This window comes from Watersipora subatra, chromosome 5, assembly GCF_963576615.1.
Source record: "Watersipora subatra chromosome 5, tzWatSuba1.1, whole genome shotgun sequence".
Taxonomy (NCBI): Eukaryota; Metazoa; Bryozoa; class Gymnolaemata; order Cheilostomatida; family Watersiporidae; genus Watersipora; species Watersipora subatra.
In genome coordinates this window covers 19,985,530-20,005,136 of record NC_088712.1, presented here as the reverse complement: position 1 = coordinate 20,005,136, position 19,607 = coordinate 19,985,530, and the positions used below count along the sequence as shown (strand labels likewise).

General features: G+C 33.5%; 1 protein-coding gene across 1 annotated transcript; it reads right to left on the bottom strand.

Annotated features, from left to right (window-relative positions):
• Positions 1-11,945: 11,945 nt before the first annotated feature.
• On the bottom strand, positions 11,946-16,639 carry LOC137397182 (microfibril-associated glycoprotein 4-like). The gene is made up of 6 exons (XM_068083470.1): positions 16,321-16,639; positions 15,453-15,599; positions 14,036-14,254; positions 13,521-13,657; positions 13,080-13,206; positions 11,946-12,082 (listed from the first exon to the last, which is right to left on the bottom strand). The coding sequence occupies exons 1-6, from the start codon at positions 16,637-16,639 to the stop codon at positions 11,946-11,948; spliced, it is 1,086 nt and encodes a 361-aa protein (XP_067939571.1).
• Between the last annotated feature and the right edge of the window lie 2,968 nt (positions 16,640-19,607).

The following is a 19,607-nucleotide window of genomic DNA, read 5'->3' as shown; positions in this document are numbered from 1 at the left end:
AATATATAAATATATATATGTATATACATATATATATATATATATATATATGTATATATATACAGTAAAACATGGATAACTCAAACTTCACGAGACCGAGCGAGATTGTTTGAGTTATCAGAGCGTTCGAGTTATCAGAGCACAGTCACAAGTGAATGTATTTATCAGTAGAAACATATACAAACTACATGTATATATAAAACTAAAGTATAGGTTGTTTGTTGTAAGTTCAAAGGCATCTGATGTAGAGTTTTAAAGTATTTATCAGAAAGTATAGATATTTTTATACACTCGAGATCTGTTTGTTGTTTTAGGTGATGTGACTTCCAGAACTTTTTAAGATTAAAATTGGCAAAACCTAATCGCGGTTCAAACGCTCAGAAGACACATTTTCTTCTGAGTGTTTTACTCGAGATCAATTTTGCCAATTTTAATCTTAAAACGTCTTGTCAGTCACATCACAAGTCAATAATACACCATCCAAATCATCGTGCGACGTTGAACGATCTCTTAGCCTTAATGAATTTTGGTCAGATAACGATCTTATTCATTATTTTTGTTTAATCCATGTTGACACTGTACTTTTTGAAAGATTTTCTCTTTTCGATAATGCTGATAGCTTTTGTTCTGCTTCGATTTCCTCGAGTACTTTAGGTTTGTCAGAAGGTTTCCATGCTTTTCTTTGCTTGCGTGATGCCATTGTAAAGTGGATGTCTGTTTTAGCGGACGCCAAGCCACCAGCCTATTTGTAACATTTTATCTTTATGTATCCGCATATAATTACTGTTACAATATGCATTTTGCATGCTGTGTCTATCTTTATTAATTTATTATTGCTAATACCTTCTTACGTTTATAGCTTGGCCGTAACTAAGTGAACGTCTTAGAGACCCTATTAATCATTTTCATACAATTTTTTGTTCGGTTCCATTATATGATACGGGGGAATTATACGTACACTATACGCGTATAAAAAGCGCTTTTGTTAAGAAAGCAGAGTACTCTCAGTTCTGTGACTAGTGGAAACACCTTTGAATTAAATTGAACGGAAACCACAATTGTGAATTTGGTGCCGAGGTCGAGTTATATAAAGCCATATATCATTGTGTGGGAACGGACCAAGCAAAGCCATTCGAGTTAACCATGTGTTCGATATATCCGAGGGCAAGTTATCCATGTTCTACTGTATATATATATATATATATATATATATATATATATATATATATATATATATAAATATATATAAATTTGTGGCTGAACAAAGGAAACCTAACGGCCAATACAGAGTCGCTAATCATGGCAGCCCAGGAGCAAGTGCTCCCAACAAGGCAACTCCAAACGAAAATCTATCACACTAGAGACGATCCTAGATGCAGACTGTGCAAAGATGCACCTGAGACCATCCAACACATCATCAGTGGATGCAGACAGCTAGCAGGGAACGCATACACTGAGCGGCATAATCATGTCGCAGGTATTGTGTATAGAAGTCTATGTGATGAGTATGGCCTTAATAAACCACAACACTGGTGGGAAGCTCCTGGTAAGGTCAATGAAAATGACCGCGCTAAGATCCTCTGGGACTTCTACATCCAAACTGACAAGCATGTCCTAGCAAACCAACCAGATATAGTGGTGGTAGACAAGGAGAACAAGAGGGCTACTATAATAGATATAGCAGTACCCAATGACTACAATATAGCCAGCAAAGAAAAAGAAAAGGTAGAAAAATATCTCCCTCTTGGAGAAGAAATTGAAAAATGCTGGAATGTAAGAACAACCGTAATCCCAGTAGTGATTGGGGCACTGGGCGCAATAACACCGGCGCATAAAATGTGGCTTGCCCAAATACCAACAACAATCAACTCAGGTGAGTTGCAGAAAAGTGCGCTATTGGGAACAGCTAAGATCTTGAGACGAGTGCTCAAACTCCCAGGTCTCTGGTAGGAGACCCGAGTTAGAGCAGAATTTACCACCCATACGGGGTATCCGGGGTGAGGAAACAATTTTTTATATATATATATATATATATATATATATATGGCTGAACAAAGGAAACCTTTCTTTTGTTGCTGAACAAAGGAAACCTAACGGCCAATACAGAGTCGCTAATCATGGCAGCCCAAGAGCAAGTGCTTCCAACAAGGCAACTCAAAACAAAAATCTATCACGCTGGAGACGATCCTAAATGCAGACTGTGCAAAGATGCACCTGAGACCATTCAACACACCATCAGTGGATGCAAGCAGCTAGCAGGAAATGCATACACTGAGCGGCTTAACCATGTCGCAGGTGTTGTGTATAGAAGTCTATGTGACGAGTATGGCCTTAATAAACCACAACACTGGTGGGAAACTCCTGGTAAGGTCAATGAAAATGACTGCGCTAAGATCCTGTAGGATTTCTACATCCGGACTGACAAGCATGATCTAGCCAACCAACCAGATATAGTGGTGGTGGACAAGGAGAACAAGAGAGAGCTACTATAATAGATATAGCAGTACCCAATGACTACAATATAGACAGTAAAAAAAGAAAAGGTAGAGAAATATCTCCCTCTTGGAGAAGAGATTGAAAAATGCTGGGATGTAAGAACAACTGTAATCCCAGTAGTCATTGGGGCACTGGGCGCAATAACACCGGCGCATAAAATGTGGCTTGCCCAAATACCAACAGCAATCAACTCAGGTGAGTTGCAAAAAAGTACGCTACTTGGAACAGCTAAGATCTTGAGGTGAGTGCTCAAACTCCAAGGTCTTTGGTAGGAGACCCGAATTTGAGCAGAAACTACTACTACTCATACGGGTTAACCGGGGTCAGGAAACAATTTATATATATATATGTATATAAATTTGGTGAAAAATTTATTAAAATTTGACTAAGCAAAAAATTACTAAAAGTTTCATATTACACAAAAGGTGTGTAACACTCATCAGATAACATACTAAGCATTTTTTCTGAGGAGTGTTACACACCTTTCGTGTAATATGAAACTTTTAGTAATTTTTTGCTTAGTCAAATTTTAATAAATTTCTCAACAAATTTATGTATATATATATATATATATATATTTATATATATACATATCTTAGCGCATAAACGCGCTAAGGTCCTCTTGGACTTCTACATAGGGACTGAAAAGCATGTCCTAGCTGACCAACCAGATATAGTAGTGGTGAATAAGGAGAACAAGACAGCTACTGTAATAGATATAGCAGTACCCAATGACTACAATATAGCCAGCAAAAAAAGGTAGAGAAATATCTCTCTCTCTCTCTTGGAGGAGAAATTGAAAAATGCTGGGATGTAACAACACTGTTATCCCATTAGTCATTGGCGCACTGGGCGCAATAACACGGGCGCATAAAATGTGGCTTGCCCAAATACTAACAGCAAAACTCGAGTGAATTGCAGAAATGTATATATATATATATATATATATATTTATATATATACATATATATATAAAAGTTATATTGATAGACATTAGTAAAAAGAGTGCTCAATGTTTAGAGTAAAAACAGAGCTGATATAAAACTATGTGTACTAAAAAACTACAAGTTTAGTTAAAACATTTAACGAAAAAGTAGTCAACTTGACGAAAAAGTAGTCAATACTCTAAAACTCAACCAGTGGAGAAATGCTTTAGCAGTTTTGAAATGGTTCACTGGCACTGACAACAAAAGCCAGAGTGCATTCATCTCTTTTGACGTAGTTGAATTCTACCCTTCCATAAAGAGCAATTTATTACTGAAGAGTTTAGATTTTGCCTCTGAATATACCACCATCACAGATGAAGAACATCACATCATTATACACTCTAAAAAATCGATATTACACCATTCAGGAGAAGACTGGGAAAAATTAAGTACAGATAACTTATTTGATGTCACCATGGGCAGCCATGATGGTGCAGAAACATGTGAACTGGTAGGCTGCTTTTTATTATGTTTAATCAAGCAGAAATACGGAGACAAATTTGGTCTATATAGAGATGATGGACTGGGAATCATACAAGACTCACCCCGTAACATAGAAAATATCAAAAAAGATCTTTGCTCCATATTTAAACGACAAGGTCTGAAAATTACAACAGAAGCCAACTCCAAAGTTGTAATTTTTTTGGATCTGACACTTAACCCGACAAATGGAGAATATAGACCATATATAAAGCCTTCAGATAAACCCATCTATGTACATGCAAGGTCAAACCATCCACCATGCATATTGAAGAACATACCTAGAGCAATAAATCACAGATTGTCAACACTCTCTTCCAGTAAGGATTGTTTCCAAAGAATAGCTCCCACATATCAACAAGCACTCCAACAAAGCGGGTATGACTGCAAACTATCATATTTGCCCGAATCCGACCAGACCACCAATATCAAGCAAAAGCGAAGACGGAATATTATATGGTATAACCCGCCATATAGTATGAATGTTGCCTCCAACATAGGAAAGCAGTTTCTGAACATCATAAGAACAAAATTTTCACCTGGCCATAAACTGCATTAAGTATTTAATGCCAACACAATTAAACTTAGCTACAGGTGCATGTCCAATATTAAAAGCCATATCAACGCTCACAATAAAGCTTTGTTATTACCTACTCGTGGTGATGACAACTCCAGGACATGTAACTGTAGAAATAGAGCCAGCTGCCCTATAGATGGCAAGTGCCTAACAGAGAATGTCGTTTACCAAGCATCAGTCACCACCAACAACGGAACAGAGGAGACATATGTCGGCTTGACTCAAAATACTTTCAAAACTAGATATACCAACCATAAGGCTTCCTTCAACCATACATCAAAAAGGAATGCCACTGAGCTAAGCAAATATATATGGCAACTAAAGGATAGCGGACTAGACCACAATATCAAATGGTCAATCTTAAAAACTGCAAGACCTTATAGCCCTACCACTAAGAGATGCAAGCTCTGTATATGGGAGAAGTATTACATAATATGCAAGCTTTAATTAGCCACCATGAATAAGCGCAACGAAATTCTATCCAGTTGCCGTCATGCCAATAAATTCCTGCTAAAAAACAGTGTCACTTAAGACTCTAGCTTTTAGCTCTTATACAGCTTTACTGCTAGTAGAATATTTGTTTTTTTTAACATTTTATCTGAAGAGTGCAAGCCTACCGCACGAAATGTTTTAACTAAACTTGTAGTTTTTTAGTACACATAGTTATATATATATATATATATATATGTATATATATATATATATATATATTTATATATATATATATATATATATATATATAAGAGCTATATATATATCCATATATATACATATATATATATACATATATATACATATAAATATATATATATATACATATATATATATACAAATATATATACGCATATATATAAAAATCAGAAAATTAATTAGTTCACTGATCTTTTTTTAGCTACTGACAGTTTCCTGCTGGAGCATTATTCAAATAGTAGACTTAAACTGGAACAATATGGTGATTTTTCCAACATCCCACTTTTTTAAGGATTGGTGAGTTTTTTCACGCTCTGACTAACTTATTACTAAATTTGCAGAGAAGATAACTTTTAGAATGAGGGAAGGATGAGGCACTTCCTGTTATTTTATTAAGTGTTGACATGTCAGGTTATATATATATATATATATATACATATATATATATATAATTATAATTACAACAGCTAGTACATACTAATATATATATATATATATATATATATATATATATATATATATATATATATATATATATATATATATATATATATACATATATATATACATGTATATATATACATATATTCATATATTTGTACTAACTGTAATATATGTATTTATATATGTATATCTACATATATATAAATTAGATAATTTAACAGTTTACTTATCTATTTTTCAGCTACTGACAGTTTCTTGCTAATGCAATCTTCAGGCTGTAGACTTCTACTGGCACAAGATGGTGACCTTTCAAACATCCCACTCTTTCACTTGATTGGTGGCTTGTGTCACACTCTGATTAACTTGTTACTAAAATTGCAGAGGAGATAACTTTTAGAGCAAGGACAGGAGAAGGCCATTTCTGTTGTTTCATTAAATGTTGACATGTCAGGTTTTTTGATAATTTAATATTTTTCAGAAATACATAAATTGCACCTTTTCCTTAAGTTACTGTAGGATTTAGCATTCTTCAGTATAGTTCAGTCAAGTTTAAAGTTAATGTCTCGTTCTTTTAGTGCCCATATGTGTTTGCTCAGTTCTGTAACATTTCTTTTTTTATTTATTATTTATACTGCTTCTATGGTTATGGTATCTAGTTTTAAAGTCGGTTTCACAAAGTCCGACGTAGGTCTCAGCAGTGTTGCTGTCTAGTCTTGTCACTTGTGCTTGGTACAATACGTTTTTCTGAAGGCAGTTTTGGATAAGCAGACTGAATGATTTTGTTCTGTGGTAGCATTTTTTATTTCGATAGTTGGCGGATTTGAAAGTAGATATTTGATATGGTATTCTAGTTTGTTTTTGATGTTAGTCATTCTAGAATAGCTCAATTTTAGGGTACTACTTTAAATATTTCATTTAGAGGTTTTGTCTTTTGGAAGCACTTGTTGATCAAAGTCAGGAATCTTTTTCCTGTGTTAGTTTTTACACTTGCAATAAATTGTTGGTTATACCAAGTTATGGTTCGTTGTCTAGTTTGTCTTTTTCTTTTCTTAGTTGAGATTGTATTTTCATATGTAAGTTATATGGTTGTATCCACTGCTTGTCAGAGCTGTCTGGTTTGGTTGTACCACATTTTAAAAAATCTGTTTCCTAGAGGAAAGCCTGCTCAGTGTTTTATTAATGTTACGTGGTAAGTTTTTAATTATGCAAAGGGGTGGTTGCTCAGTCTAGGTAAATATAAAATAGCGTTGATAGTTTTGGTGTATGGGCTGTACGAGCCTTTGGGTAAGTCAAGAGTCGCATCTAAAATGTTGACAATTTTCATGTTAGCTTCGATTGTTGTTTTAAAAATGTTTGCTTTAAACATTGCAAATTGTCTTTTTTATGTTTCCGCCATATTTAGGAGTGTCGTTGCATATTGCCAGTTTGTCATCACGGTAGATTCCAGTATTACTCTATGGTTTGTTTGGTAGAAGAGATAATATGTAAGTTCCCACGAGTTCACAAGTCTTGGCCCCGTCAAAACTACCCATCGTCACGTCGAACATGTTGGCATAGTCCTTTCTAATCCAGCTCGCATTTTTATAGCTGAGATAAGAATTTTCTTGCACATTATTGTATGTAGTTCATCATTGCAGATATTTGGCGCTTTTTGTAGAAGTTTTGGTGTTATAAATGGGTAGAAGTCACAAGCGTTAAAAGCAATGAAGGAGTGTTTGTGTTTATTTTTAATGTTTTTAAACCAGCTGATAATTTCTGTCGTGTTTTGCCATAAAGTTGATTTTGTTTTAGATCGCCACAAAAAGGTTTTATTAGCTAGTATTTGTTAACTTATTTTCCAAATTTCGGTCTCCGTTGGGTTTGTAAGTCTATAAGAGGAGTTGTTAAACAAATTGGGTTTAGGGTCTTTTACTGTTATAAATGCTTTTTTGTTGCGGTCTGTTCAATTCTGTCATCAATGTGTAATTTGCGTTCAATTTGTTGGTAAGCCAGTCCTACTGATTCAATTTTATTTTTCAAACATATTTTTTCACTAAGCGGTTGTTCTCATAAAATGACATATAGGCTCGATATGAGCTATGCATGATTTTTATTTGTTGTAGCATGTGAATTAGCAACCTTGAGACCTTAAAACAAAATGATGAAGTTTTATATTTTTTATATCAAAGACACTCTTCTGCTTGCTCATGTGTTGAGGGTTTTCAACAATCAATTTTTGACAAATGATACTGCTATTTATTGTTAGATTAGGTGTACTTTATAAAATTAACTTGTATTTTGAAAATTTTCATAATAGATCCTTGATGATGACACTGCCAGTGGTTGAAAATCAAGTCAAATACTTTCTATAAAATAAATGATATGAAAATACAAAATTACTGACATCATCAAAAAGCTTTTGATTTTTGTAAAAAGAAAACTTTCAGAAACATGGGTATGAAATCGTTGCTTACACATATCTTAAAACTGAACAGCCAAACAAAAACCATATCCAGATGAAATTGTATAAAATCAAAGAACTTTTACTGAAACATTAGGAAGATTTGGAACACAAAACATAGCTAGCAAAAAGGATTGGAATTGCAATTAAAATTGTATTAGCTTTTACAAAGCAACACAGTATATCACTCTACATGGAGCTAATTCGTCCCATATATTTCACCTTAACTCATCCTATTAGCTAAATGTGAAGTTTACATAAATGAGTTTGTGGGTGCTATCAGTGTGCAATGTTTGTTCAATATTATCTTTTTCCTTACTGTCATTAGGCTGCTACTATCACATGTTATTTTTTGAAATTATCTGTTATCTATAATTCTAGCATAAAGAGTTGATGTACCAAATTTGCAATACAATGATAGTTTAGTTTGATTGAAAAATTTATGCTGCCATGTCAACACAACAAAATATGTGAGTAAAGTTTCCTTTTTTCGACTCGAATAGCTTTTTTTAACAAGGGCCAGAGTTTCACATTCAGCATATGTGTTTACAAGACGTCCTTAGATATAAAAATCTTCTTGTTTCATTGTTTCTATACCGCATACTTGCTTTGTTTACAATCTACTGCATTTAAGTGTGGTAAAGGCTATAATTGCGATGACGTACGCTCAGTCTCAAATCTCTTCCAACATAAACTAAACTTTTTATATTCAACTACTACAAAGTTGACTCTTTATTGTGACGGTCCTTTAGAATATGTTCTTTACCATTATTAGGAATCTTTGACTCATGATCGACACCAAGTTTCAAAACATCAAGCTACATTTTCAGTTTCTCACTTTAATCATATCCTGCAGGTATACCCTAAATACCTGCATACAAATCCACATGCCACAGTACTGTAATCATGTGATCTGCTTTGTTTGTTTCAAAATTAGCTGAATAATCTACACCAATTTATTGTAATCTAGAAGCAAAAGCCAGCTCACTAGCAGAACTGAGATGGTTGACTGCTTACTGAAATCATGCTAACACCTGCTTCTAATGACATTGAGCATATTAGCTCTCTCGCTACCATTAAAAAATGGGTATTTATAAACCAATTTTAGCTTCAGGCTAAATTACACACATGTGGTTGAGCAAAGCTGAGAAGCAACCAGGCCGGCCAGAAACACAACGGGTCAGTTTAATAAAAGCACAGACAGGTCATGAAGTTTGTGGTAATATGTGCTCCAACCACCAAATAAATACCAAAATACAAACTGGCAATGACGCGTCTACCACTAAAATGACTGGCTGCATGGCTGGCAAAATATAGCCATCTGGAAAACCAGAAAGAAGTATGTAAGTAGAAAGCGTATAAAAGGTCAGACAACAGCTGAAAAATTGCGGGAAAGTCTTTTTATATGTAGCTCCTTGTTTCACCAACAATAACTGTGATTCTAACAGTTTTATTTACCTAAATAACTACTCTTCTACTCAAACAAATGCTTGGTTAGTGGCGAACCAGTAAAGGGTTCACAATGAATCATTTAAACTAGCGTCAGCAGTGAGATCTCTTAGATTTCTAACTCCACTTGAGCTGACTTTAGCTGACTTTAGCTGTGACTATATGAGCTTGGAAGCAGCAGCTAGCCATTTATCTATGTTTACATTTAAAAAAACATAGCCTTATGCTAATCACTGTTGCATGGCAGTACCTTATCTCTTGAAGGAAGGTTACAATACTTTTCAATAGGATAGCCACTGTGACATCAGATAATCAAGCTATATCATTAGTATGTTAGTAGCAGTCCTTGTTGCTGATAACCTTTCTTTATTCTGAGTGTGTGCAGTAGTTACTACGCAAACTAGTAGAAAATTTGATCCTTTTTGTGATAGCATTTTCTATGAGTTAGTAATTGCTGACTATATTCACATGCAAAACATGTCTTTATTAATACATTTATTCCATTTTTTCGATTACAAGAGTACATCATTTTTATTATTTTTGTTTATGGTTTTGTGGCTAATACATAAAAACGCAGCTAGTTTTTATGTATTAGCTACCAATTATTTATTATAGCATGCTTGAAATGTAAAGCAGAAGAGTTGCAAATATCTGTAAGATAAATCATGCAGAATGATTTTTTAGGTGACTCAGTATGAAAAAGCTATACTTTTCATAAAATTCTGATCAAGCAACAAAATTTATAGCTTGTGTCAGAGTTTCAAATAAACTTTTTAAAGCTACAAGCTATGTTCTTAGTTTTTGCATATAAGAAGTTGAATAGCGCCAAATTTACCAATACTTTCTAAACTAGTTTGATAATCAATCATCTGCAGTATTTTATAGATACTAGTGCGCTGACAGTTTCATCAGATCAATATTTGTAATATCTATGTCCTCAATTGTTCTTAGATGTAAAAACATGATGAAATAGTGCAGGTGGTAGTGAGCTTGGCTTGATATCTGAATATCTTGGTTTGATCTCTGTGCAGTGTATTATTTTACTTCATGCTCACAGTGCAGCTTAGGACAAAAGGAGCGGCAGATGGAAAGATTAACTGACAAATGGGTGAATGAATAAACGAACAGACAGGCAGACGAGTAACTAAATGGCAGAGGTATACAGTTAAATAAACAGCCATACAGCCTTTCATGGCTCTTATTACAGTCATACCTCCACATACGAGACGCAAGCAAATTTTTTAAAGGTTTCTTCCCTGAGATATGAGCAATCTTAGAAATAGAGCATACTAGCCAGTTTTCGAGTTCCACTATATAGTTGAGTATGCAAGAGTCAGCTTTTCAGATCAACCTCATTTGGCTTATTCTCCCAAATAAATTTGAAAAGAGTTTATAAGAGTTTTCAGGTTTCAGATATTCACAAGTAAACCGATTATGACATTACTTAGAGACTGAGGTGTAAGATTCACGGAAGCTGATAGAATAGATTATTTTGAATGCACCTTACGCGTTGCTGCGAGAGTATTTCAGCTGTTATCAAAGGCTAGTTTTACACATTTTGCACCATGAAATAATTTTTAAGTTATGTGCCAATTTCTATTTTAGGTATTTTCATTGTTTCACAAGTTTGCTAATGCAAACAGTTAATAAATAACAGAATATTTGAGCTTTGTAAACAAAATTTTCAGGCAAAACTTAGAATGAGAAAATAAAGTTGACAAACTCATTTTTCAATTATTTTAGTTAATTGTCATGTTTTTCTTTCAAAAACAATTTCTAGTACTATTGGATATAGCTTAAACTAAACTATTTATAATTGATGAACTTAGTATAATAAACATGGCATGAAAACGCAATAAAGATCACAAAACATTTTCAATTCTCCACAAAACTGGGCTTTCTTGTTTTACCTGAATTAGTCTACTATTCAAGTTGTTCTGGAAAAAGCACTAGCTTGCAGCACAAAATATTAAAACACTACAATAAGCTATATAATTTAGTTGGTTAATCGAAGCATCTCTGACAAATGTCGGAAATGTTTTAACCAGTGCTCCATCTGGATTACCAGCTAAACATTTCTTAAAAACTGCAATAATCTATATATGCTTTGTTGGGAGTAATCAACAATGTAACAATAATCATATATTTGATCACTTGCTCAAATTAGGCTGAAAACTATAGTCTATCAGTTGATGTATGGTTTTTATATTTATATACTGTGAGTATATTTATCCATGTTTATGAGTTTACAAATTAAACTGTTGAAGCAAAGTATAGAAAGCGCCACTCATCATGCTCTGTGGAAAATATGTCCGCATTTGATATGATCAACTTGTTTAAAGAAGCAGGTCATAGTTACAACTTAGCATTTGATCAGTGCTAATCAGTCTCTGCTCACTCTCATAACAGATTCCGTATAATGGTGAAAGTTACTTCCCCAGACAATCCCAGCCCATCCAGTGGTATCACCGTAAAGTCCATTAAGATAAGCTTTGTGACAACTTATGAACCACCAACCACCTACAAGTACCAAAAGTTTTTGCTGTTGAATTATGTCACATTGGTTAGCTTTTACATGCGTGTATGTAATCCTAATAGTATGGTTTACCAAAAACGACTGAATATAATATAGTCCAATGAGTTTTGCCGACTTATTAGCATAATACAAAAAACACCCATTTAAAGCCAAAATCAAAGAATAAAATATAAGAAAGTGATAAACTTTTAAAATTTTTACCACAGCCTTTACTAATAAGAAACAAATAAAGTTATATATATATAAATGATAATATATAAATAATAATATATAAATAATATAGTTTTATATATATATATATATTTCTTAAAGATTAATACTTCTTAAAGACTTTAAGATTAATATATATATGTATATATATATATATATATATATATATAAATCTTAAAGTCGCTTGATTAAATGTTCTGCTATATCAATGAAAATTTAGGACTGCAAATGATTTAAACACAGAACATCCTAGTCTGATAGCCATTTAGCTAAAGTAATTCACTATTATACCCAAGTGATGACATTTATTACATCGGTTTAAATGATAACATTTATTAACTAGTTATTAAGGTAATAAATTTAAATAGAAATAGTTATAGTTTAACTTATTAACCTATTAAGTTAAACCGGTATGACTGATCATCGGAATAGCAGTTATTAACTTTGTTTGAAGTACGGCTTTAGTTTCAGTAAATATTTAAGCTAATAGCTTACCAGGTAATTCACTAAGAGTTATTAGGCAATTATGTTGTTGCCAGGCATTTAGCTAGTTTGAAACAAACTTGTAAGCTATTTTGTTTAAGCTACTGGATTCATTGAAGTTAGTGAAGAACAATTTATTCAAGAACTATCTACCAATATGTGAGTTGTTTTTTGCATATAAAATGACACTTGAAGTGACAATAACAAAAAACATATAACTGGCACTGCTACAAAGTGCACATTTAAACCAGAGAATAGTTGCATATAACAATGTAAAAATACACATACCTGTCCAAACTTCAGCACAATTGCCTGAGTCAACATCATTATCACGATCAGTTGTGCTGAACTTCATCCCGTTGTGTAGTGAGAAATCTGAACTATCCAGTGTTCCATGGTAGCCATCATCGCTTACCTGTTGTCACAATACAAAAACTTTTAACTCCATCATTGCCATTAAGACACTAATTGACAATTGGCTTCAAATAATAGTGAGTATGCCTTTAGTCAATGTTTCATATTCATGAATAATGTATTAGTATTATTACCTGATGTCAACATAGATTTTGGAAACTTCAGATTAACATAAATGTGAAATTCACTCAACTATGTATCTTTAGCTCATACACATAAATCTGTTATGACACTGTTTACATCGTATATAGTATCAATAGTTTAGCATTAAGGGAAAGACTTGTTAAACAACCTTAAACATGGTAGGCTACTTACATAAAGTTTATAATAATCTTGTTCACCGCCGACTGAAAAATTAGACCAGGTACCAGACTTGACAGATCCATATGTTGTCTTAAGATGAATATTCAGTTTCCTGTTAGTCTGAGTTAAAGTATGCAGTTTCTCTAGACCTGAATCATATAAAAGCTAAGGCTCTGGGAAACCCTACTATAGGAATGAAAGGAGACCTTTTTGTGTGTTTCAAATATTTTTAATGGTTTGTGAATGTGCAAAATCAGAATATTTGTGTTAGTTTTTTGCAAGATTTTTATTTGTTCATGTGAGTTTGTCTAATTAAATGTATTTTCTTTCTATTGCACAACTTTTACAAAACTTTACTTTTCAAACATTTTATTTTTCCTCTAAATGTCTTCCAATAATGATCAGTTAACCACCATGTATTCTTAAATAAGACTGACAACTGATCACAGCATGCTAAAAGAAGTCTACAAAGCAATACATGTAAGGAAACAAAAAATGAATGAAATACCAACAGCCTTATTTCTCACCTAGCCAGTACTCTCCAGTTAAGCTACCAAAGCCTTGTACATATGCAGTCCAGTTCTGGGCAAAGTTCACATTACCATTGAAGCGCTTCTGGAAGACTGTCCATCCATGATCATCAAAGAAGTCACACCAAACCTTGAATGCTGTCATGTTGGATGAAGATGGATTTATTAGGTACACACCAGGAGTCGTCCAACCATGATCATAAAGCTCTTGACAGTCTACAATCAGAGTATATCAAAACAGATTTTTTATAAAAGCTCATCTCATGTCTCAATATATCTGCAGAATAAAAATGGAGTACAGTAGTTATACATTGTTTAAACAGAATTATCCCGTTTGAAAATTTTTATGAGTAAATAGGCAAATTAGTAGACAATTTTTTGCGTATCGCTTAAAGCATTGAGTTTGTCATGCTCACCTGCAAAATTTTGTAAACGACTTTTTCAATAATGACCTTTATTTGTTGTAATTTGAATGGCTAACACTGACATTACTGCTTTGACAGCATTTGTGTATAAACTAATGTCCAACAATATGATTCAAACAATTATGGACTCGCTCTGCTTTTATGTTTAGCAGATGGATGATTTGCTTCAAAAAATTTGTTTTTTGGTTTCAACTTAAGTTAATAAAAATGTCAATTAGTAGAGGGGTTATTCCAAAAAAGATATTCATGCGGATGACTGTGGTAAACTGATGAGCGTGTAAGCTAAAATTTTGAATTAATAAGAGGTGATATAATTCTTACCAACACTTACCAATCACTAGTTACTTTATGTTGACGGTACCGATATAAGTAAAGATAAAGTATATGAAAGCTGTAACTAATACTAAAATCACCAAGTTTTGCCTTTAAACACTCTCTAATATACAGTTGCATGAAAAACATGTTATGAGTCATTTAGGGAATTCCACCTATTCGGTCCTCTTTTTTCCATGTCTCTAGTTGTCCCGATTGATGTTACGTTTTAAAATACTTTCTCACTTGAGTTATAAGTTTTTTACTAGATTAATTTATTGAAGGGTATATTTCAACGGCAACATAAAATTGGGCTAAACATACAAGCAGGGATATAGACCCTGCACAAAATGTTTTCATTAAAATTCTTTTATTCCAATTTCACGCTTTCATCAATTTCATGCCAACATTTTAGTGTACTTTTAGTGGACACTTTGAACAAGCAGTTGTCAATAGAGTACTCATTACGTGTAATATTTTTTAAATGAAAAGCAGATGTTTTTAATAGAAAAAAACACAGGTTTCGGTTTTTTTGGCATGCATAAAATAGTTTCACAGTAAACAAGTTATGTGTTCTTCTTTCACTCAAAGTTTAAGGAAACAGGTTTACGTTTAGGTTTCTAGGTTTACGAATACAAGACATATACTCACAGTTAGCATGAAACCAATGTACAGACCTTTAGGAGTTGGTGGTGAGCTTGTAGTAGTAGCAGATGTAGTTGTCGTAACAGTAACTAAGTCAGCAGTTACACTAGTAGTAGTACTAGTAGTTGGAACAGGAGTTGTAAAAAGCTTCTCTGTGAAAAGTGTGTTTGTGTGAGGTTCTGGAATAAAAAGATTTCATAAAATCATTGTTCAAATTAAGGAACTCCTTCTACACTAGTCAGAACAAGTAGTAAGCTAAATATAAGTAGGTGGATATATTGGTTGAAGGTTTTGATTAAAGCAAGATAAGCCATGGTACTAAGGATATGAATAATCACAAAGTCAGGCCTATATATTAAACAAATTAGTTTATATGTATTTTGGTAGCTGAAAAAGTAGCCTAATAGAAGTGAGAGCCTGAATTGTAAAGAACATGTTAGTCTACAATTCTGAAAACAGCTGGCACAGGTCCCTTAAGGCAAAGGGTATTCAAACCTAAACTACCCTTTTTACTAAACTAACATTGCAGTTTGTTCTGCATTGTAAGACAAAAGTTCTGACAAAAGGCTTTAGTAAATCAGAGATCAAAGGCCAATATAATATTGCAGTGTTTCCAGACTGCACCATTGCTGGAGTTTCATACATGCTATACGTATGCTCATATCATACACACATTTCATACAGTATTAGTATAATTAACTGTTTGAAAATTAGAAAAACAAACCATAATACTAGCTTAATACAAATACAAAAAAGTTTGTGTTAACAAGATGACCTGAACTATTGCCATTCAAAGAAACCTAAAAGTGATTTATTAAGCTCTATTTAGGTCAAAAAATGAGTAGCAAAGATGGTTGATTTCAATTTTTTATTTATTCATCACAGCATTATTTACAGTACCTTTTGAGGCAAGTAAGTTGACTGTGGTAGGTGATGGTTCACTCTTTAAAGATTTGTTAGAAGTACATTCAACCAAGGCCTGCAAGAGACGGTTATACACCATCTTGTCTGCAGACAAAGCAAACGGTAGAGAGGTGTCATCAACCGGTTCACGTCTTAGTCTGACGAGTTCTGGACACTTGATCCTTAGAAGTTGGTGAAGAGCATAGACTCTCTGTTGATATATAAAAAGCTCTTGAGAATCATCATCCGGTCCAAGAACATTAGAACTGGCTATTGATATCAGAACGAACAACGCAGCAAGCTGAAACTTTGTCATTGCTGACTACTACGGTTATGAATTCACTAATGGCACCTTTTTACACTTAAAGTGAGAAATGTAATGGGAAAGGCCATATGATCAGTTGATAAGCTCCGCCTACTTATCCCTATAAAATAAGGTTATGGAACGGTAGATATATCGCCATTACGGAGTGCTATTGCCGATAAGCAAAAATAATAGTATATAGGGATCGTAAGTAGTTTAGGAGTTTTGGGCACCTGATCTTTAGAAGTTGGTGCAGAGCAGAGTGAAGGTGGTATGAAAATCAAATGGAGTTGGTTGCACAAACAGAGTATGCAACCATATGTACATTTACATTTAAAATTTTAATGTTTATAATAGTTTAACTAAGATTCGTGACGTAACGTATGATTGTTGGGTAATACCAATGTTATTAATACCAATGTGGGAAATACCTTCCAGCTACATAATCCTTACAACATTGCTGAGAAGTTATGGGAAATACTTTGCAGCAAAGTATTTCGCAAAACAATGCTGGAAAGTTTAAAATGTGTCTACAAATAATCTTGTGACACCGTTGCGATGAAACATTTTTAGGACTCCTCGGAACATCGATGGAACCTTCTGGGAACATAAAATTGTTAGTTGAGCTTCTGGTCCAAATGTTTGAAACCAGATGTTGATAGCGAAACCATCAGTGAAATAAGTTGAAATGCTGCCATTGCTATTCACAATAGTAACAGGTACAGTGAGATATTCAGTAAATTTGTGTGTCAATTGACAATAACTGTTTCTAGGGTTGACATCACAGGCTGAAAATGTTCTATGAAGGTCTATAGAAACTCATGGTAAATATACCACACAAACATCCCTAAAAAACCACCATAAAAGTTTTATATATGTATTGTACATATTAAATATTAGTGACGAAATAGTATATTAACCTCAACAACTATAGCTACGTACAACAACTTTAGTGTATTTAGTGGTTGTGATGTGCAATAAAATGGAACAATACTGTGGACAGTATGTACTATTTGGAGATTTTACATTTGAGAGAGGCGTATAAAATGAACTTTTATTTGGACTATGATTAACTTAAGCTAATGAACACATGCTTAAAGCTCTGATTTAGTATGTATTTTACCAAACAAAAGATTAATATTGTCAATTCCTTATTCTTTTTTACCTATGGACGGTTTCATTCTGGCTACAACTTATTATGCTGAACTGAGTGAACGGATTGCTTCTCTTTCTAGCGTTTTATGAGGGATTTCAGTGAATACCATTTTAACACTTTTGTTATTGCATTTTATTTAGCACACTGACTCTAACCTAGAATTTTGAGAGACAATTTCATTAAAGTCGAATTGCGAAAAAACTTCATGAAATAAAATCAAAAAACAGTGTTCCACATCGTAAAGTAAAAAAACTGTAAAGCAAAGATGTTTAATTCAAGGATTGCACAATATATGCATTAACCCTTTTGCGAATGGATTTTTTGGGGTGCCACTGGTGAATTGTATTGCCAAAAAATGTGAATTTTTGCTATACATGCATTATGCTGTAAAATCAGTAAATAACAGCATATTATTACATTATTTTACATTCGATTTGTAATATATGTATACAGCTTATATATAAGAGCTAACAAAAATGTGAGTGGCATAGCACACAGAATTTACTGGTATTGGGCTTTCACACAGGCGCCTTTACGTAAACCGACACCACAGTGTTTGTACCATGTTCTGATGTGTGTTCCTTTGAAGTCTTGGTCACGGCTTTGTACACAGACTTGGTTGGCACTTTGTACTTTTATAGTCAGCTATTTGCTCTGTAAAATGTCTCTCAGTTTGTCTAGCTTCGACAGGACTGAGGCTCGGATGACCAACTTTTTTTCTTGGCTTTTGGTATCCAGCGACGAGGCCCTCGACAATTTTCACCATTAACTTATAGTGTGACAGACAATTGCCTGTGCGATTGGGGTTAGTTTGATAACAGATATAAGCATTAGTAATATTTTGGTCAATAAGATGGAAGAAAACCTTATTCCAGCATTTTACAGTTTGCATTTCACCAGTGTAAGTGTCTGTCATTTGGTCTGATGAGTCTAAAATCAGCCTACATCATCCTCTAAAAATCTCGTTTATCCTCCAAATCATCCAAAAATGAACTTACAACATCTTCATTGCATCTGACACTCATTTTTTCACATTTTAGTGTAGTAAAATTCGAGGTAGTGTCATTACTTTCATTTCTACTGGAGGTCGTCATATGCCAATAAGTCTAAAAAAAATGTTTCCAAATGTATGTAAAATGCGATAGTAATTTTCGACTTGGTTAATTATATAACGAAACAACACTAGGCTACAAGCAAGTGTTGAAACGTTACAATTCATAATTGGGAAATTATTTTTTCTTAGAAACACTTGGTGCGACAGAAGTTTTGATTAAAAAAGACACTACTGAAAATGACATTTCGGTCTTTTCTCCTTGTCAAAAACATGATCGCTGGCAACATTAATGTCGCTCCACATGTAAAAAAGTTAAAGAATGGATCATATCATTAGTTGATAAGATCTGCCTACTAATCATCACTAAATAAAGCTAAAGAGTGGCACTTTAATTATCATCACAGAGATACTGCAGCGGTTACAACAATATTTCTACAAAGAACTAAAAAGGAAACTTAAATAATAAAAACTGGTAAAGATAATAAAATATTACCCATGACATGAAAGGAATTCTGACAGATAGTAAAAATAATCAAAATAACAACTTGAGAGTTGTCTTTCCCATATAGTGTTATTGACTATTATTGAAAGAGAATACAAAGTTAAGTGCTACCCAAAGGCACAACAATAAATAAAACATATATTTTATCAAAAACTTCAGTCTTAACAATACTTTGAAACAGATGAAAAACTTTAAGAATTGTCTTGAAAAATATTGAGGCTTGAACCCCTCCCACTGTCCCCCAAATAAATACTAAATGGCAGGAACA

Bases quoted from the DNA above. Each gene is read 5' to 3' on its own strand.
- LOC137397182 (XM_068083470.1), bottom strand. From the start codon at position 16,639: ATGACAAAGTTTCAGCTTGCTGCGTTGTTCGTTCTGATATCAATAGCC. The intron at 14,255-15,452 runs GTCTGTACATTG...CTCTGATTGTAG, and splicing joins CTCACCACCAACTCCTAAAG to ACTGTCAAGAGCTTTATGAT. The intron at 13,658-14,035 runs GTGAGAAATAAG...TATATGATTCAG, and splicing joins AACTGGAGAGTACTGGCTAG to GTCTAGAGAAACTGCATACT.